The 22599-nt window shown below is 38.3% G+C and overlaps 1 protein-coding gene across 1 annotated transcript in view; it reads left to right on the top strand.

The window, feature by feature from the left end:
* The first annotated feature begins 215 nt into the window (after positions 1–215).
* The window catches only part of LOC150084459 (cell adhesion molecule Dscam1-like), a 643445-nt gene continuing 621061 nt past the window's right edge, over positions 216–22599 (top strand). The window contains exon 1 of the mRNA XM_090376243.1: positions 216–345. Coding sequence (XP_090232369.1) covers positions 294–345 — 52 coding nt within the window. The 5' untranslated portion in view covers positions 216–293. The remainder of the gene's footprint in view (positions 346–22599) is intronic.

Raw genomic sequence — 22599 nt, forward strand, 5'->3', positions numbered from 1 at the left:
GTGAGAGGAGTGATTGAATGCATGGAAGTTTGATTCGGAAACCCAGAATACAGTAAAGGATGCAATATTTTCTTCGTAAAAAGATTGCAAACATCCGAAAAGTTGTTCGATAGCCAGAAATGATTGGGAAACCGTGGTTGTCAGCGCTGTTTACGTGTAGATTCGTAGAATTAAAACAAAGGATTTAAACGTGAAGTGTGGAGTTAAAACTAAAAGGAGATAGTTCATATTTAAATATTTGCTGTCATGAAAATTCGATCACTCTACTAGCGGATGCAGTTACCTTTACTACCATGCCGAGTACTGGATGGTGGGAATATTTTCTTGTTTCTTTGTGCGTTGTCGGTAAGTTTCAGTATTTTTTACAGTGTGTAAAGAAATGCGAATTTATTCTCTTTTTTATTAATATCTGTCACATATATTTAGGTAAAGAAAGTCATCAATCAGTAGCGAAAATTTAAATCACTGAATTCAGAGCTAGACAACTCTGCCCCTTCCTTTCCACACTCAGTAAGAGCATCTGATTTATAACAATTCAAAAATAGGCTTGCCGATTTCCTGAAACAATAGTGTTCTTATTAAAAAAAAACTGTTTTGATTCACGTATTCATATCTTTCGATTCCTTTTCATTTGTGCTTTGATACATCCCCTTCATATTAACAAGGACATTGTTGGATAATCTTAATAATAACCGTATTTAACAAAATACAGTATTCCTTCAGAGAATCCGTAATACAAGTAACAAAGAGATGGTTATTAAATTGATCTAGAACGTCCAACTTTAACTTTCTCAATTTTTTTCTTTATTTTCATAAATCGCTTCCATCCACGAGTATTTACGAGCGAGAGTTCCACTTTTAGTTGAAATTCAACTCCTCCGAAATGTAATCGACTCTGCGTTCACTTTAAATATGTCATTCCTTCCGTTTAGTTATGCTGGATGTTACTGACGCACGAGTGTAGCATCGGGACCGAAACATCATCATGGAACGAATTAAGTTATTGCTCTTGATCTTTCCATCCCATTATGCATACCTCACACAAGAATTAATTTAACAGAATAGTGTACAAATAGCTGAAATTAATTATTTTAAACAATATAAGTAGTTTAATCCGATTAATAGGAAAAAAACAAAAGAGCCATCGCATGTAACAGTATTTTTTTTTTTTGTGTCCTATCAATGCATTTCTATTTGGAAAACCCTTTTTAAAGTCTCACACTTTTTCATCTTCCATTACAAGGTATTAATCAGTACAAGGTATTAGATACTTCTAAGATATTTCGGACAGACTAATTAGTAGAAATTTTAGCAGTGTTTGGCAAAATTGCTAAAATAGTCTTGCGAAAGTTTATTAGCAAATCGCAAATACCGAGTAAGGTTCAGAAAGTGCATGTGGAACTAATATTGACTTACCATACCCTTACTACGAACATAAAATATTTGCTAACACTGATGGTTTTCTATATTTACTCTAATTCCTCAATAACCAATATTAATATTCAAGATAGGTTAAAGAAGATTCCTTCATATAATAATCAGTAAGTGAATTAAATCGAGAACATGCCATTGTTTGCCTTTGTTTTAGCACCAAAGTAACTAAGGTAATGAGGCGTTATTCTACGATGTCTGAATTTTTGTACTGTATTGTAAGTTTGCTTATTTTAATGGACAAAAAAAAAAAATAAAATAAAATAGTTAAGGGAAAAAATCGTGCCATTCTCGCCCAATACCAACTAACCCAGCCAAGTTGTGAGAAAACGCCCGTTATGCTACCCGCAGTGATCCACGTGACCCTTCACAAGTAAATTATTTCCAGGCGTGAACTTTCTCTCATTTAAACACGATAAATTTTATTTTTATTATCACAAAAGATTTGTGTATAATACCAACCAAATATTATTTCGGTTAATATTCATGGGATTTTAAATATAACGCAAGCGGTTTCAGATCACAATATGAACTGTTGTAATTCGTTTTTGATCCTTTTACGTCATAATATTAATGGAAGAAACAGGTAAATTACAATTAATGAAACATTTCATCCGTTCAAATAATCAGAGTGCGCAAAACTGTTAATCAGAGTGCGCAAAACTGTTAATAAAATTGAATCGGTTTTTTTTTTTCCCCCAAAAGGTTTAAATAACGTATAAATAAAATTAACGAGCAGGCAATGATACCACCGCCTGCAAGAAATTCAGTCCTAAGACTCTTAGTGTGCGAGAGGGGAGGGGGTATTCCAAGAATTTGGTTCGAGTTCTTCTAGCTTTTAGAGTCATTCATATACACAAATTTTTCAAATTACCACGTTATTTTTAATTACGAAATGTACTCATATTTCGTTATTATTGCTATACTTTGTCCAAAACTATTGCGTAAAGCATTAAAAGTGAAGATTATTTTCCCATAAGTAATAACGGAAAATACAAGTTACGTCCCAAACCAGAATTTTGTAATCATGCACATGTTTTATTAGGAAAAAAAAGTAACAGCAAAACTGTAATATTTCTATTTTAGGGGGCTTACAGCTCTTCAGGCCCTATCTGGGCCCTCCACTGAGTTCAACGTTGGACAAGGATTACTGCCGAGAATTGACTGGTATTTGGAATTTGACAGTAAAATGCCACAAAGATTACATCTAAGAAGCATTCTCGAGCTCTCAGTGGACACAAAAACCTCACTTTACCGGGAAAGCTGTTTGCAAGAGCTTTAAGAAAGGGTATTATATGCAGGATAGCCAGCTGATTGCATTCCACTCATTCTCCACGTCATCTCTCACTTCATTAGAAAAAAAAGTCCTTTGAGCCAACATCCAGTCGGCCAAACTTCTCTTTAGAGATGAGCCGAAACTCATCTTTGACTTGTTCTCATTCTGAGCGTGAACATCTCAGAATGAGAACAAGGAACATCTCTTAATGTCAGTGCAATGGAAGAGAGTATCCTGATGATGGTGTAATAATCTAGAGCTACATCACAATGAACTGTCACGCCGAATATCACATCTTCAGAGAGTCAGTTTCACTACTTAATTAAATGGTATAGGAACGGTATCCAAGAAATCTAACAACATGATCATCTGTGATGCTTTACAGATTATTATCGCTGAAAATGGATCTCTGAATCCAGAATCAGAGATAATAATTACCACTTTAAACCCTTTTTATAGTGGTTTGCCACCGTTAATACTGTAATATAAACATAAGTCAAATCGCAGATATCTCGAAATATTTAAATGAATCTATATAGTAAGGTATTACCATTCGAAAAATAAGTAAAAATATGGGAATATCATCCAAATCTAAGAGCTATATAAGCTTCTTGCCGAGTTTATATTCATGAAATTGTCCATAAACAGACGTTAATGTTTCTGAAAAAGATTGGAATGGATCACAGCGAAACATACAGAACAAAGAGCCTTCTAAATGCTGAACTATCAGCAAAAACTGCCAACGAATTTGATACGTGATAGAATCAGTTAATTATCACTGTATTCGTTGCCAGTTTAAAAATAAACCATCGATATTGTACAAAAATAATGTACTTCAATACCAAAAGATAGTGTTACTTCCCATTGTGATTTTATGCTGGTTTTTAAATTCACAAAATATTCAAACAAATGATTGCGATTTCCATGAGGTGAATTAACTGTACTCCACTGTTTTAATTCCTAACTGAGGACGTCTGAATCAATTATTCATGTCTTCCGCGTAGGCCTATAACGGAAACCTGAGGGATGGAAGTCATTTACGTGATCCAATCATTCCTGTACTTGCATCAAGGCAACCAACGTACATCAATGATAGATTACAAGACTTTCTCGACTAGGCCCAAGGGATACAGTAATTTTATACTTTGTATCAACTAGCTACTAGATTTCCCTTTATTGCATACCTGTAAGGGAAGAACAGTTTCCTTTTTAGTTTCTACATTATAAAAACACAATATTCCCTTTGCTAAGGAACGCACATCTCGTTTACTGCAGTTATATTTCTTGAGAAACTTTAGTCATCTTGAGGAGCATACTGAAAATGAGCTTGATGTTCCTTTACTTAAATGTTCCATTACGCATATGTGCGCTGGCACCTGTGAGCATCCAAGCGAAGGAAGTCAATATAATTCCTGAACAGTCATACTATGTACGTGTCGAGGGACGGGGCGTAAAATAGAATATTAAATGTACCAAGTTTAGGACATTTTATTTAAAAAGTTCATGCTCATAGTCTGGCCCTGAGTTTTACTATTATTAAGTTAGGGTTCTCGAGAAAGATAAAATAAGCTTCTTAAGGCATTAATTTATGATAGCGCAAGTTTTTATATTTATTAGTAAAAATGAAACTTTTGGTAGCTAATTCGGTTTATTATCTATCAAATAATGAAGGAGATGATGGCGATTTCTCTACGCGTGTTTCTTTCGTCCTAAAAATATTAAAACAAAGATTTTTCTGACATTAGCACCATTCATATTTATTAAAAATGCATCGAAAGTGTACAAGTAATTACTTCTTCCAAGAGGGATTACAAAAATATAGAAACAAATTAATCTCCTCACTTATAAAGTGAATGTATACGTTGAAATATTTTTATTTTGTTCCTACCTAACAGTAGTGATGATATTTTTTTATATACTCAAGAGTGAAAACGTGATTGCAGTGTGCAGCCATGGAGTATATAAGTAATTGAAGGTACTAATGAAAGAGGTCTCTTTGTCCCTTAAGTCATATTTTACTGTAGTGAAGCATGCTGAAACTTTTTTTTTTTTTTTTTGTATTACAAGGAAGCAGTTGATTGTTTTCTAGGACTTCAAAAAGAAAAAGCGTTAACTGGGTAAACTGAACTATCATAGCTAAGAATACTTCGAATTTTTGGTTTTTTTGTTTCCATGATTTTATACGGGATCATGTAAGAAACTGTAACAAGAAATAATACGTTGTTGCACGGTCGAAATAAGATTTGCGCAATTGTGGTGGTGGAGAATGAACTGTTACTTTTCCCTCCCTCAGTGCAGATTAGCGGAAGGAGAGGAAGTAAATTTAATTCTATCCTACCTCCTTCTATAAAAGACGAAAATGTTGGATTAAGTCGATATTTATCTTGATCTGATAAAATAGAAGTGCTGGCAGCCAAATTAAATCATGAAGAAAACCCCACTGAAATTGACTTATTGAATTTCACTTCATTTAAAAATAACAGTTTTTCCTGCAATTCTTCAACAATTTCTCAATGTGCAGATAGATTCCAAAGGGCGTACTACTCTTACCTGTTCCTAAGATTGCAATTTTTCCTTATTCGGTTCTCCGTAAATCACCACAAGTTTGACATTTATTGGTATATATACAATAATAAAATCCAGTTAATTTTAAGAACAAGCTTTGAATATTACTGAAAGTCTGTTTCGTCTAATATTAAAATAAATACTATCAGTAGAGAAAGAGTCGTACAATTTTACCAGTAACAGCGAACAGATGGTAGTACATACATGCAGTACCGTAATGTGAAAATATTGCAGTATCTGAAATATTTATTTTAAGAGCCAAATCCTATCGAAACATCAAGAGAAAATTATTTGGAACTGTAATCATGGAGAGAATCAATCATTTTAACTTCAGGAGTTCACCGTCTTCTTAAAGCTTGCGTAACCCGATCTGTTTAAAATCGACCATTTCTTTCCCTCTTCATGAATTAATCTTCTAGCGATTGAATTTACTAGAGCTGGTAAAATGTTTCTCGAATTCCTTAACTAATGCAACGTGAGGCATGTTGAAGTCTGGTTTTTGAAGGGTGGGGGAAACTGAAGCACTATTCGAGGAATTATGCTTTAATCATGATGTAGCAAAAGAAAATCCGTAATATTTCTATTTTAGGGGGATTACAGCTCTTTAGGCCCTATCTGGGCCCTCCACTGAGTTCAGCGTTGGACAGGGATTACTGCCTTGAACTGACTGCTATTTGGAATTTAACAGTAAAATGCCACAGAGAGATTACATTTAAGAAGCACTCTCGAGCTCTCAGTGGACACAAAAACTTCACTTTACAGGGCAAACTGTTTACAAGAGCTTTAGAAAGGGTATTATATGCAGGATAGCCAGCTGATTGCGTTCCACTCATTCTCCACGTCATCTCTCACTTCATTAGAGAGAAGAAAAAAAAAAAAAAAGTCCTTTGAGCCAACATTCAGTCCACCAAACTTCTCTTTTTTTCACTCAGTGGCTGAGTTAGTCTGTCTTGGGGGTTGATAGCAAGGTTCCCCCAGAAACTAGGGTTTTGGGTAGAGCAAAACAGGCAAATCGACCAGAGAACACACGAGATTTACAGATATAATACATACACAGGTATATATAAGAAATTACGGGCGGCCGTAATACAATAATTTGAATCCGATTAACCACAAACCACCACAGAGGTTGTCGAAACTGGTGCCATGAACAAGTGTCTTGGAGCCCTGAAAAATGAGGTACAGTTCAGTTCTCTTACGAGTCCCGTTTTAGTTTACAAACAGATTCTAGACGTTATTTCATCTAGAGACAACGAGGAATGTGGTACCTTCCCTTTAACATCAGAGAAAATGGACACTTAGGGTGGAGGCGGTGTTCTTGTATGGGGCGGAATGATGATCAATGGCCTCACCTCTCTTTATATTTCAGATAGAGGTACTGTAACTGCGCACATGCACATGGCGTCAAAGAGCCTCCGTAGGAATCGGGCAGCAGTAGACCTCCCAAAGAACGTTATCATGGCACTCCATTTTGTTTTTTTTTTACATTTATTTGTACACGCAATTATTATATACAATACTTACAAGAAGATATACGATTTTATATACATTACCATTATCGTTACGCATATATAAGATATTATATTATATTTGACCTCCTGGTGAATAGCGTACGTGTATCCCAGAATCAAGAGTGGCTCCTACACAAAAGCCCATCTCCACCTAGTTCATCTGTTTTGGCGTAGAACCTCTAAAAAGCTGGCCTAAAAACATGTGTTATTATACCTGATGTTATTATACATGAGGTATTATACCACCGCCAATACAAGGCAACTGCTACCTGGTGACGTTCTATTGGCCCGGTTTTACGTTATCTGTTTCTGCCGAATGCACAAGTCCCGCACCCAACGAAAGTAGTGCAATACCAGTGGGTGCCGACAAGTGAATTACTAATTGGAAACTTCCAAAAATTATCCTCACTACCACCGAGAAACAGTAATTATTATATTAAACATATATATACAACACTTCTTTTAAATATGCTCAGTGTCTGAATTCCTGAAAACCAGGAAAACGATATATAATTAAATTACATACAATGGACAATTAACAACACTGTCTAGTCTGCCCGCTAGAACTTTCAAACCTGCCTACAAGCACAATGAGATAGCTACTAAATGTTTCTCATAAACCTAGTTTCACAGAAACCAATCTTTACAATAACAATTGACATAAATCAACGCAATAACAATCCACATAAGTCCCTTAGCTGAGTCCTCAATATAAAAACTGGTCTTGGAAAGGTTTGCAGAGAAGTAAAGTTATTACTGTTTTCAACTAAGATATTTACGTTGTTCTCCAATAAGTTTGGAACCGCATATCCGCTCTAGGTTGAGAGTACAATGGACAGTTAAGAAGTACATGAATCTACGTTTCATATTTTCCCTACATGTGCAATACGGATCAGGCTCCACACCAAGCTCAAATAATTTAGCGCGGAGGTGCCCACGCCTTGTTAACAGATAAGAAGCAAAATAACTCCAAGGGATGTGGAGAATTCCACTTGCGCAATATACTTTCTTGTTTACAAGCCCAAATTCGCTCTCATCCCATCTTTTTTGTCAGACAACAGTGAATTCCTTCCAAAGCCTTTTCTTCTTCCTTTTAAAGTCACTGGCTAGGTCAGTCATAATTCTAAGCAATATCTGTCATTTTTTTTAGGTAGTAAATCAAACCCCGGATATCAATAAATATAAATCTACAGGAATCATACTGCCAAGTATTTGGAGTGCATCGTTTGAAACAGTCTTTGGAACATTATTGATCGTCAGAAGAATTGATCTTTGTGTGGAAATTAAGTTTCTGTTTCACTTTTATCTTTGATACCAAACGCATGCTGCGTATGATATAATAGCCAAAAATATGGTTTTATAGTAAAGGTACAAAGTTTTCTTTGATAATCGCCACGCTGAGTTTATCATCTCAGGTGATACCCAAATACTTAGTTTGAGACAAATAGGGAATTTGGGTATTATTTGGTCGAATTCTGGGCAGTCTATTGTTGCTCTTAAAAGTCATGAAGCTAGTTTTACTGGGGGATATTTTCTATTTGTTGACCGAAGCCCAGAACTCCAGAAAGCCGTGATCCCGAACACCTGTAGAATAGTCAGACAGTTCCTCGACCAACAGTAACAGTAATAATAATGACAAGCTGCATAACCAGGAAAATATCAGACCACTTGGAGACCCAGAACGTAGTGGCCGAACAGCAGAAACGATGCAAGCGGCTTAGCAAAGGATGCAAGGAACAATTAACCATAGATGCTGCGGTTATGGAGCAAGCCTACAAGAAAAGCCGCAACATGTACACAGCCTACATCGATTACCCCAAGCCCTTCGATTCCGTGCCTCATAGCTGGCTAATAGAACCTCTGAACATCTACAAAGTCAATCCGATAGTGACAAACTTCTTAGTAGAAACGATAGCGAAATGGAGTACCACCATTAAGGTCGAAAACATCACAACCAAGCCAATTCCCATGAGGAGAGGAATCTTTCAGGGAGATGCCCTGAGCTAATTGTGGTTCTGTCTTGCACTTAACCCGTTATCTACCATGCACAACAGTAGCAAATACGGATATAACCTCAACGAATGAAGGAAGAACCTGAACACCATCGCCCACCTGATGTACATGGATGATATCAAGCTCTACGCAGGAACCGAGAAGCACCTCCAGCAACTACTCCAGATCACCGAAGAATTCAGCAATGATATTAGGATAGAATTTGGTGTAGACAAAGGCAAGACACACAGACTGCATAGGGAAAATTAGTAAACCGAAACTACCATATGCAGACTGGTAAACAGATCGAAGCCATGACAGAGGCCTACAAATACTTGGAGATGATGCAGGCTCAGCAGTTACAGCACAAGGAAATTAAGGCCTGCCTGACCGAAAAATACCATCAGAGACTCAGAAGCCTGCTGAAAGGAAAGCTGAACGGAGAGAACACAGGTAGAGCCATAAACACCTATGGAGTCCCAGTGGCAGCATACTCCTTCGGAGTCGTAGCGTTAGCATTAGCATTAGTAGAGACATATGATGCAAGAAAGCAAGCTTATTCAGCATCAGCCAAAAAAAAAAAAAACACACCACTCCCATTTCACCCCTCCGTTCGCTCGAAATACCTGTCCAGTTGAGCCTTGGACTAAGTAGATTGGACTAACACCGACATGGAGGACAACATGACAAAGACAAGGACAATGATGACTAAGAGCCACCAACAACACCCGAAATCAGCCGTGGCGAGACTGACAATTGCCCGGAAAGAAGAAGAAAGGGGCCTGATAGACCTCATTGAGAAATAGAAGACAGCAATTGCTAACCTGAAGGATTAGTTCCAGAAACACACTGCAGCAATCCACTAGGCCATAAGGAAGACAGACAAGCTGTACGCCCCACTGAACTTAAGCGAGGAGTCCCTTCCCAACCAGGGGGCAAAAACGAAGCTAGAAAGATGGGCATAGAAGACACTCGATGAAAGACACTACAATGATCTCCATCAAGATTACATAGACAAAACTGCTTCCAATGCATGGCTCACGAGCGGGGCCCTCTTCCCCTAGACTGAACGATTCATGCTTGCCATCCAAGACCAGGTAATAAACACCAGGAACTATAGAAAATACATCGCCAATGCGCCCGGAGTGTCCGATGACACGTGTCAACGATGCCACCGGCCTCAGAAACGATCCAACACATTACCACGGGATACAAAGTGATCAGCCATACTGAGTACACTCATAGACGCAACCAGGCAGTCAGGATAATACATCAGAAGCTAGCAAGGAAATTCCAATTGATCAAAGAAAGTATACCGTACTATAAGTACGAACCACAGGCAGTATTAGAGACCCCAACCCGCAAGCTGTATTGCGACCGAGCCATAATAACGGATAGCACCCTCTCCCCACATGAGACCAGACATTAACGCTTGTGGACGAGACGGAAAAGACTATCTATCTGATTGACATAGCGGTACCCAAGACTGGGAACCTGCAGAAAACCCATGGGGAAAAAAATCGGAAAGTACACGAATCTAAGACAGACGATCAAAAGAGATGTGGCATATACAACAAGTTACGACAATATCGATCATCTTGTCAACCACAGGTATGGTGCCAAAGACTAGCAGCAATAGGTCTCCCAGCGAACACCTACAAGGAACTCCCGAAAGTCGCAACTCTGAACACCTGTAGGATAGTCACAGAGTTCCTCGACCATCAGTAATGCCAGACATAACAACAACCACCTTGTGTACTTGGTGTGTGTACAATACGAGGTAGAATCCCCAATCAGGGAAGAAGAAGAAGAATAAAAATAATAATAAGTAACGGGACATGACATAATCAGGCGCCTCCGTAGCCAGGTGGGAAGGAGCAGCAGTGCGTAGCACACGCTTCTTGATTAGACCGGGGTTCGAGCCCGTTACCACCAAATGCGGAAGATGCGGAAAGGTCAGGGAATGACCACCGCATATCCCCGGAACAATATGGCCTTAGTTGCTAATGCTCCTAAAAACCAAATAACAAAGAACAACATGACATAATCAACCACACTTGGTACAGATACCCGTCACGGGGTTAAAAAAAAAAAAAAAAAAAAAAAATCGCATAAGGAGAAAACGCTACATAATAATAATTAAAATAAATATACACCGATGCAGCCACAACAGCTCGTACCCGGCGAGACATGGACGCTACAAGATTTGTGAATGTGTCTTGTGGGATCTGGTACCAATAGATCCTTTATCTCCTGTAAGGTCTGTGGTTGAGACGCCGAAGATCGGATTGCTGTTCCAACACAAACTACAGATGCTCGATGGGATTGATGTCTGCGGAATTTGGAGGCCAGAGCAATACCGGGAAATCTTCCGGATGTTCCGCTAATCCGTCTCAAACAATCTGGGCGGTGTGGCAAGGCGCATTATCCTGCTGGAAGACGGCACCGCCAAGGGGAAGACCGTTACCATGAAAGGCTTTGCCTGGTTAGCAATGACGTTTAGGTACGTGGTAGACGTCAGAGTGCCCGGTACATGGATGACTGGACCCAGAGTATCTTAGCAGAACATCGCCCAAAGCATGACACCACCACCATCGGCTTGTTTTCGTCCCACAGTGCATCCAGGCCCCATCCCTTCCCCAGGTAAACGGTGCATACGTACCCGGCCGTCCACATGATTCAATAGGAAACATGATTCCTCAGACCAGACGACCTTTTTCCAATCATTCAATGTTCAGTTTCGATGCTAACGTGCCCATTGTAGGCGGTGGCGCCGGTGAACCGTGGTTAGCATGGGCAATAGGAGCGGCCTGCGGCCAGGCAGCTCCATTTTCAGCAGGGTTCCATGTCCTGTGTAGTGTGAAACATTACTCCCGTCACCAGCATTCCAATTTTCATCGATTTGCGCCACAGTTGCCCTTCTGTTACCACGTACCTTCTGGGAGAGCCTTCGCACACCTCGAGCATCGATGAGCTGTGGTCCTCCAATACCTCGCCGGCGGTTCGTGGGTTTCCCCTCCTCGGATCACTTTCGATAGGTACTAACCACTGCTGTCCGTGAGCATCCCACCAGACGTGCCGTTTCGGATATACTCTGACCCAGTCGTCTGGCAATTACAATTTGGCCTGTGTCAAACTCGCTTAAGTCCGCTGCTTTTCCCATGTGAAGAATAAGAGTAACACCGATTAACGGAGCTCAGTATCAGGAGTGTTTTTTTATACAGTGTCCTGACCCGCGCACGCGCCTTAGTTCACCTGCAGTTGCTTCGATTTGCATAACGACTCGCTGCTCATAATGTTTTGGCTCATCGGTATATACACAATGTTTACGAGCTCTTCCGAAGAAATCATGGTATTTATAAAGCGTGATACGACTGCTCTTAATTACCAACAAAAGAAATTCGGGCTATGAGTGAATATTTTGTGTTCCGGAAGCCATTGTCCAGGATCAAACAGAGTTAAAAAAAAAAAAAAAAAAAAAATTGAGAAACCTTCCTGCCTCCATCTGAGACCAATTAGTACTACTTTAAAGAATTTTAAATTCTTTCATCGACAGGACTAGAATCAGAATCCTTCGAACTTCGAAGTGGGTGAGATATGACATAGCTTTAATCGGGCTGAAAATTTTGGTACTGAACGTCATCTTGTTTTTATAGCTATCGCGATATAACCGCTGATCCGAATTCGCATTTGTGGTGTGCATGTTTAATACATCGGTTTCAACTCCGTTATTGTTAATTTTATTTTGTGCTAAGGCAGCTAAAGACGACATTTAAATGTGCATATTCCTTGGTTAGTTTGCTTGTTTACTGGATGAAAAACCGCAAGAAACGGATGCAATCCTCTCCCGAAACTTATTAAATCGGGCAATGTGTGAAAACCCCATAAAATTCCTTCCTTCTAGAAAGGGCTGGAACCCATTCTTTTTCCGCATGAAGTGCGCAGACAACGATCGTCATCACTCCGTTAAACAGCACTGGGACCATTAATTATTCGCGTTTTAATTCTTGATGTACGAAATGTACAGCTTGCGTAAAGAATTTCTACCTTCTCTCTCCTGAAATAGAAATCGAAGTTATTGTTCCCAGTAATTTCATCAAGCGAAGTACCGATATTTGTTTCCTTTAGAAAACAGGAGAGAACAGTTTGAAAGGGCAAACCGGAAACCTGAGAGCAGAGATAAATGTCTTTCGGACACTTTCTCAAGAAATTTCAGGCACTTTCGTAAACTGCCGCTCATATTTCATGACTTTTGACTGGGAATTGGTAGATGAAAGAATTCGCGCCACCTTTTATCGAGATTTCAACCTGCCCAGTCTCTGCGTCTCCGAATACTAAAAAGTGTAATCAATTTGACAAACAGGAGCTTAGCCACACGATAAAGTCGTAAAGCAAAAAAAGTCGACAATTCTATAAGAGCTGCAGTAATTGTTTCCATTTAGATTTTGTTATAGTATTTCAAGCAATTAAATGAAAGTTAATTAAAAATTTCGTCAAGCTAGTTCGGCAATTTTCTGCTTGCTTGCTCCGATTGATCGTTTGGTCAAATGCAGAAGAGACGAATAACAAAATTCTATTTTTAGTCGTAACATTAATAAGTATAATTCAATTTATATATTACCTTCTGTACTGTACAATACTCGCCTGCCCTTCCTGTCATAAAATACCTAACTGATACGAATAAAAAAAAGTATTATACTTAAATGTCACTATATGCCGAACTTTCCTTAAAACGTAGACGTTTTAAGGAAACGTTTGATGAATAGTGTATTTAATAGCATTTCTTTATTCTGTTGTGGTGCTATAATCGTAGTTAATAAAAAAAGTGACGTTATACAAAAGATGAAATGGTTATGTGTTATCTGTATGCAAACCCCTGGCTTGTAGCCCTGGATGGTATTGTATACGGCGTGTGCCTTTTGTATGCAATAAAGAGTTCTTCTTCTTCTTCAAAATACAGAAGTGTAATTAAAGTTCCGCCCCAGGGTTCAGTGTTGGACCCACTGTTGTTTTGTATATTTATCAATGATATTGATGAAGGTATATCAGGCTTAGTGCCGAAGTTTGCAGATGATACAAATACAAAGGTTGGCAGGGTTGTTAATGCCAGTAATGACAATGTGCTACTGCAACAGGATCTATAAAAGTTGGGCAGATGGGCTGAGAAGTGGCAACTGAAGTTTAACATTGACAAATTCAAAGTACTGCATATGGGTAGAAGTAACCCCAGAGAAACGTACCAACTGTGTGGTATTACACTTAGGGTAGTAGAAAATGAAAAATACCTGGGTGTAATTGTGCAGTCAGATATGAAATTTTCTGAGCAGCGCAGACAGGCTGCCAGAGCAGGCCATGGGGTATTGTCAATGATATATAGGAATTTTGAAAATGAGATGGCTTTGGTCAGGCCACGCTATGAGTACTGCATACACGTCTGGAGGCCTCATTTTAGGAGGAAGGTAGAATTGCTTGAGCGAGTACAGAGAAGGGCAACAAGATAGGTGAGGGGAACGAAGGGGTGGTCTTACCAAGAAAGTCTTAATTTCTGCAAATTGCAGCATCTGGAGACTGAGAACCTGTGAGGTGTATAAGGCCTTGAATGTATTGAGCAGGCAGAATGCTGATGGGATTCTTCCTCTTGCTCAGATTACGAACCTCAGGAGGCATAAATTCAAATTGAGGAAAGACATTTATAAAATACATGTGCGGAAATTTGCCTTTAGCCAGCATGTAGTTGATTGCTGGCATAAACTTTCATCTGTTGTTGTGGAAGTTGATGGCTTAAATAAATTCAAGAAGGCACTGGACAAACGTTTATAGGGAATGGATGTGGGAAATGGGATTATTTATTTATTATTATTTTTTTTTTTGTTTTGGCCGATTCTACATAAGCTTGCTTTCTTGCATCATATGCCACTACTACATGTTCCAAACAACTAAGCCAGGAACAGTGCTACATGATGGCAATAAAATTGAGAGACTGCAAGAGTAGATTTAAGTAACTACCAGAAAAACTTCTTGGTACGGCAGGAAGATGTCGACTCTCGTTAGCTGTATAATAACCAGAATATGTAACGTGGCTGATCATTTACGAGTCAAGGCTATATACTTCTGTTATATACCTGTAGAATCTAATCCAAGAACGGCAACATCATTTGATGTTGTCGTTCTTGGATTAGAATCTATAGATATCTAACAGAAAAAACGTTAACTGCATCCAGACAGACAGTGCTTAAACACAATGGTAGAGCACTCGTGAGTAGCACAGTGGTTATAATCACCCTCGTATCATATTGAGAAGAAAAGGCCCGAGTCCGTGTCCCATCAATGACGCTGGCTACTTTGATGGGCTTTTTTCACGCCGTGGCCAAGTTATTAGTAGTCGGGGACAAGAAGCAAACTTTTCCTCCTGAAAATTCAGAATTTTTTCGTACAGAAGCGCGAGCAGACAGACCTGAGATCACACGCAGATTACAGATAAAATATAATTGGTTGTATGTGCTACCACTCTGTTACCGTGAAGATATTTGTTCTGTTTGATACACTGAAGAAACTCACTCATGTTCTTGAATAGTGAAACTAAAGAAATTCAGATATTCATGCATCTACAAGTATTAGAAAACTGTCTCGAAGATAGTGCTGTGATTTATGCGGCTTCAGTTAAGGTTGAACATGGCAGAACTGCAAATTTAATGTGAAAATGTTCACTTAGTAAATTTCTACGGAAACTGATGGAAAAATTGTTGCTTCTAGATTTAATTGCCAAAACTGATTTTCACCCTTAGAAAACTTCAAATAAATTTAGCGATTAAAGACATTGTAAAACTCATCCCTTATGAATCCTTATTACTTTGATGACTTATTCAAACCATATATTTTATGTAATTCCTCCTCCCTCCACATCACAGTATGAATTCTTGCTGTTTGTGTTTTTATTGATTTCCTCCATTGCAGCAGTTTTTATTCCCAAAAAAAATGACAACTCATTCTCATTTAAAACTACCTTTCAAGAACATTTCTCTAAAGAGAAAATAGTTCAGAAGTTTCCATCGCAAAGCCCCAGCTAAAAGGGATTACGTTGCTTACATCCGATGCACTTGGGAATTTCTGTGGAAAAACTTCAGATTTTCCTGCTTTTCTAGAATTTCTTTTTAACATAAAGAATTGCATCGATTTTTACTGATTTCCTTCCTTTCCGGTCATTTGCTACTCTTATGAGTCACTTCGTGTCATGTTAGATTATTACCATCAGAGCACTCCAAATTAGAAACATTACATACTCTCTGCGTATAACAGATGGAAAGAATTTTTTTTCTGTACTGTGAACCCACGCTACGGTTCAAATTTCTGTTATTCTTCTAATGTGTTGGAGAAGACTCCATAGAACTATAAATATTTAGCATTTCTTGTGACTTAGAAGTAATAATTAAACAGAAGCCATTGTCTGTATTTCAAGCCATCTTATCTACAAATTCTTGCAGACAAAACAGAGTTTCGTCTTATTTTGTGAAAGATTGCGAGTATGTTTATTCCCAGTAGTTGGAAAACGCTGTGCATTGTCCTTCTTTCAAAGACAATCGCCAAGTCCTCAACTTTGCTTGAAATGCTTTACAGCAGGCCTGAATATCCAACAAGGACGTCGTATAGCAAAATCGCTATCTGCTCACTCTGTTTTCTTTAATTATGGGAAATGAAATTAGAGTTTATTTCATTAATTTCAATGATTACCAAATTCCGTATGAATTTCTTGTTTGTTTGCTTCTTATGTATTTCTTCAATTGTCGAAGCACGGCCGCGGATATTCTACGAAATCTGTATAAAAAAAAAAAATAAATAATAAAAATAATACACGTGACTACTCTTGACAGATATAAATCAGATAGCTAGCATATTTCCTCTTACAGAAGGGAAGGGAGGAATATGCGTGCGTATCGGTGGCTCTCTAGGTCCAGACTCTATAAAATCGATATTGCTAAGTTTCTGTATCAAATCTATGACTCTCACTAAATGTCGTGAAAGTAATAAAAGAAATTTTATAGCTGTTGTTCACTTTCTTAAGAGAAAAGAGTAGCAGTGTACCAGAATAGAAAGGAGTACCAGAATACCACTGCTGATATTTTGGCTTATGTTACTCATTTATGGACAAATTCAATGGACAAGTTTAGTGAAACACAAGCAGTTGCTCTTGACATCTCAAAGGCTTTCGATCGTGTTTGGCATAAAGGTCTTCTAAATAAGCTTCCACCTTTCGGTTTGCCAACTGTTTTGGTAATTGGTTATCCAGTTTTCTCGCTGATTGCTCACTGAGGTAGATGGCTTTCTGTATTCTAACTTCTCCACTAATTCTGGTGTCCCCCAAGGTTCAGTTCTTTTCCACACTCTTTTCCTCTTGTATATTAATGACCTTCTTCAATTGACTGGAAATCCTATTCATAATTTTGCCGATGATAGCACATTGCGTTCCACTTTCCATTTTGAAAAACCTTGCCCTGCTCAATCAGCTTCAACTTCTCGAAAATCTGCTACCAATTCCTTAAAAGCCGATCTCCAGGTAATTCTCCTGTGGGGCAAAGACAACTTAGTTGATTTCAATCCTTCTAAAACTCAGTCTTGTCTTATATCTCGCAAAAAAGATTCTTCTGCTCCTATGCTTATCTGTGGTGGAACGCCGATTTCTAGGCAAAATGATATATTTCTTTTGGGTATTACTCAGACTTCTAATCTCTCTTGGCACAAGCACATTACAAATATTGCTTCCTCTGCATCTAAAAACTTGGTTTTCTCTTTCACTCTCGGCGTTACTTTTCTTCCAAACAGCTGTTCACTCTGTACAAATCGAAAATCCGCCCTACCATGGAATATTGTTCCCACATCTGTGGGGGGTGCTCCCAAAATCTCTCTCAGGCTCCAAGATTCCATTCAGAAGAGGGCAGTTAGGTTAATTAATGATTCATCTCTAACAGATTCTCTCCACTCTCTGTCTCATAGATGTATTGTTTCTGCTGCATGCCTCTTCTATAGATACTTCCCTGGGCACTGTTCTTCTGAATTGGCTTCTATAATTCCCGCTCTCTCTTTCAAAACAGTCCGAAAACGTGCCGCCACCAGTCAACATCCATTTACTGTCCAACTTCAAACTCACAGAACCAACTTTTCCATCTTCCTCGTTAATTCATTGAATTGCTATTTTCTGCAGCAATCTTCCTTCATACGTATTTTCTGAAAATTACAGTCTACAGAAGATGAAGTCTAATGTCAACAAATATCTTCTTTCGTCTTCTCAACCTCCTCCGACCCAAGCACGGTAACAAATACTATAGGTTCCAATACCTCTCGTGTTTGTGATTTTCTTAAAAAAAAAAAAAAAAAAGTACTGAGAATTATTTTTAATTAAAAATGCTCTAATTTCCAAATGTACGATTAGTGAAATCCTCAAAAAGTAGATGGTCGAATTCATTATACAGAAACCTGTACTTAATATTACTAGTGGATTGACACTAACCGAATCCATACTGGCAATCACTGATCGCTTGGAAAATTTAAAATAGTTCAACAGTTGGCGGCTGATGGATTGCTTCACAGTAGGGGGTCTGTCTTAAGCGCTAAGGAAAAAAGACGTCAGTATAATATATCATTAACTCCGTGTCCGTCGGTCAGTTAGCTCGGCGCCAAACCCGAATTTGTCCCCCTCATATGGGACGACAAAAAAAAAAAAAAACCTACGTAACCCGCTCTTGATCTGACTAACTTAGCCCCACCGTGAATTAAGCCAGAAAAATTTCTCTGATCATTACAGGATTCGAATTCATGCGTTGTCTACCTGGTACGGGAGGATGATGATTACAGGAACTCCCCGACTTACGTAATACTTGACTTAGGGAAATTCGACTTTACGTAAGTTTTTGCTGGCCGGTGTAAACTTAAAAAAAAATCGTGGAAACGTATTTTGCATCCCGTAGGAATAAACGGAGGTATCGTGAAAATATTGTAATGTGAACCCAATAAAACATCGGTTTTTTTGGTTTTTTTTTTGCAATTCGTTCCAAGACTTTGGAAGTTGAAAATTTCGCTATTATGTTTATTTGTTATTTGGTTTTTGCTCATTCCCTGATCTTTCCGCATCCTCCGTATTTGGTGGTCACGGGCTCGAACCCCGGTCTAATCAAGAATCGTGTGCTATGCACTGCTGCTCCTGGCTACGGAGGCCCCTGCTAAGCTATTTATCTCTCCAGATGGTCATATTTATAATGGAAATTGAGCTGCGCCTTCATCGTTATCATATGTTCCCGTTATAAGAATGAATTTTGAACGCTTTGTGATATTTTTCTAAAACACGTTTCTTGTTGTCACGACCATAAAATAAGAACCATTTGCACTTTCCGGCTTATTGGACTTTTCTGTTAGTACATCTAATTATAAACGGGTAGTAAACTCGATCTTACTCCGTTTGCGATAATCCCGATAACTGCAATTGTGTGGGTTTTTACGCTATTATGGTGAAATGTGTTCCTTTTCAGTGAAATCTCAAACATATAAAAAACAAATTTTGAAAAACTTCTCTTCATTCCTATTTACGTATTACAATGATGAAGGGAAAGGGACCAACATAAAGTGCAAGTGGTGGTAGTGCCAGGAAACGAAACAAAATTGATTTAGAAATGAAGATGAAAATGATTAAGAAGTACGAAGCAGGACAAAGTTTGTCATCTATTGCAAGGGAATTAAGTCTAGCTGCTTCAACAGTGAATGCTATTTCAAAGGACAGTGCGCGTATAAAAGAACATGTCAAAGGATCAACAGTGATCATAAAACAGCATTCAGGTGCTATATTGAAGATGGAACAGCTGTTAACATGGATGGAAAATGAAATTTAGAAGCGAGTGCCCATGAGTCTAATGACCATTCAAGCAAAAGCAACAAGTATTTGTAAAAAAAATTAAGGATAAGTACGGCGAACCAAACCCAATTTCGTGGCAAGCAACGGGTGGTTTAATAGGTTCAAGTATCGCGATGGTTTCCACAACGTTAAAGCATGCGGTTAAGTCTCCAGTGCCGATTCTGCAGTTGCAGAGAAATTTTGTGATGTGTTGGAAAAAATTATCAATGAAGCGGCTATTCAACGCAGTAAATTTCTAACGTTGACAGACTGCTCTGTATTGGAAAAAAAAAATGCGGATCGAACATGCTTTGCCAAAGAGGATAATACAATTCCAGGTTTCAACGCGTCAAAAGATAGGGCCACGCTCTTGCTTGAAACTAATGCAGCTGGAGATTACAGATTAAAACTACTGCTTGTGTACAATTCTGGAAATCCTCGGGCATTTCCGAACAAACCTACCCGTGCATTTCAGATCGAACCAGAGAGCAGGGATAACAATATATCTCTCTTTGAGGATTGGTTTAAATGCTGCTTCATTCCCGAGGTTGAAAAATATTGCAAAGACAACGAAGTTCCTTTCTCGATTTTCCTTCAATCAGATAATGTTCCTGGACAGCCTACGCATCTAGATGATTTCAATTCGAACATGAGTCATATTTCTACCGCCAAACACGACTTCACTCATCCAACCTATGGATCAGGGTGTTATTTCGAATTTAAAAGCATACTATTTACGCACAACATTTGTTCGAACATTGTCTGCAATAAACGAAGAGAAAAATTTTACGATATTTACCACGCCATCTTAAACATTAAGAAGGCCTGGTTGGAAATTACTAAAATTTCTTTCAATGCCGCATGGAAGAAAATATGCCTACTCCACGTAAAAGGCTTCGAAGGATTTGAAAAAGACGAATCATATGAAGAGGTTACATAAGATTCTAAAAGTTGCAGAGCTACTTCAGATGGAGGTTGATGCCAAAAGATGTGGAGGAGTTAATAGAAGAAGAGAAGGAATTATCTAACGAAGAACTTATTGACATTGACTTGCAGGTAGCGATAGCGAAAGAAGAAAATGCTGACGAAGCTCAAGATGAACCAAATGAGAAGCCGAGACGCTTCATCACCAGAGAGATGGCAATGGCATTTCGTGATATTGCATCGGCAATGGCGAGGTTTGAGAAGATGGATCCTGACAGCTAACGATTCTTAAAAGTGAACAGAGGGGGTGAATGATATGTTTGCTTACTACAAAGAAATCTACGATGAAAATAAAAAAGCCACTGTCCAGTCATCCATCAATATGTACTTTCGTAAGGTTGAGCGGTCGACCCCTTCTAAATCTTCCCAGCCCTCAACCTCTGCAGCGGCGTACTTATCAGCTGAAGACATCGATTCTGGAAACGATGCTCGAAAGGTAAAACTTACTGACTTTATGCCTATCTCCTCTTTTTTTGTAATTTTATAATTTTGAAATATTTTTAAATTGCACGCTTTTGTACTTTTTCCTGCGCATGAGATAAAAAATTGAATAAATACAATAAATAATTCTATTTACATGTTTTTCGAACAATTTTTTTTTGATTCAGCGAGCACAGTTGTGAGTGTTGCACAAGCATGAGGAAAATTCCCGACTTACGTAGTGTTCCGTGGAACACAACTCTTACGTAAGTCGGGGAGTTTCTGTATATTCATTGCGCTAAACGCGATAACAGATTTCTTCTTTACTTTGGGTAGAGGTTAGCGCAATGGAATAAGAACTGAGAGGGTGGAATTTGTAACTCATTTTAATAACTGAATGGGAATAAGCAAATTTTCAAGAAGGAAAAATAGCATTAAAATCATAATGTGTAAAAAAAGTGATGTAGAGAACGAGCAAGCTCAGGAGCATAAGAGTTGAAAACAAAATAGTGATGCTATCGGAACGCAGAGCGTTCTTGGCATCCAGATTGTTGAAATTTGTTTTCAGCCGGAAGGCCTTGGGAGGCAATGAAGGAAGTGTACCTTGTATGATAGGATGTGATTTATCAGGGATGTCAATATAAGAGTTACGAGAAGAGTAATATTGCCAGTAATTCTGCTTTAACTGGAGTTCAGGATGCAATAGATCCATCGGCGTTGTAACAAAAGTAGGAATTCTGATGGCCAAATTTGAGGTGAACAGCTTGATCAAGAGACCAGAACGTTCAACTACCATTTGGATAAGAAGCAAGTTCTTAGCCTGTTCAAAGTAGTTTGGATTAAATAAAAATTATTTTATGATCACCGAAAACTTTAGTGTAAGTAGAAAATTTAGCTGGAGATTTGGATACAAGTCAGTTGCGATATGCTGTATTATTACCTTGAACAGCCTTATCGCATTTACTGAAAAGCCAAGCTTTAGACGAATAAGTAGATTTTATGGTGAAATACGGGATAAAGGATTCCATCTCAACATGAGAAATTTCCCCGACATGATCTAATCAAACAGAAGCCATCGCCAAATTGTAATCTACAGCACCCAGAGGGCCACTGAAATTGACTTATGTAATTTGTGGAATTTCTGGCAAGAAAAAGAACAAACGTGTTGAATGTGTGGTCAGGATTGTCTGGCATTCTTGTGAATAAATTAATAAGTTGTGTAAGTCATTTGATAATCGAAAAATTTCAACATCTTGACCAGTTGGGTCGGTCTAACTATTAAACTGAACATTAAAATTACCAAAGGAAATTACCTCACTGTTAGGAAACTGATTATAAAAGTCGGGTTTCGAAGAAAGAAAAGACAATTTCCAAAGTTTAGTAGAATTGTGAGAAGAATAGATTTAGATAAATTTAAATGTAGAGATTTTTGGCTAGAGAAGATTCCATATTAGGTCTCAAACAAGGCACATCATAGCGCATACATGGACAAGTACTACCTTTTAAGATAAAGAATAACTCAGATTAGAGGAACTGAGATGAAC

This window comes from Mastigoproctus giganteus, chromosome 6 (assembly GCF_048544385.1).
Source record: "Mastigoproctus giganteus isolate SK-2022 chromosome 6, ASM4854438v1, whole genome shotgun sequence".
Taxonomy (NCBI): Eukaryota; Metazoa; Arthropoda; class Arachnida; order Uropygi; family Thelyphonidae; genus Mastigoproctus; species Mastigoproctus giganteus.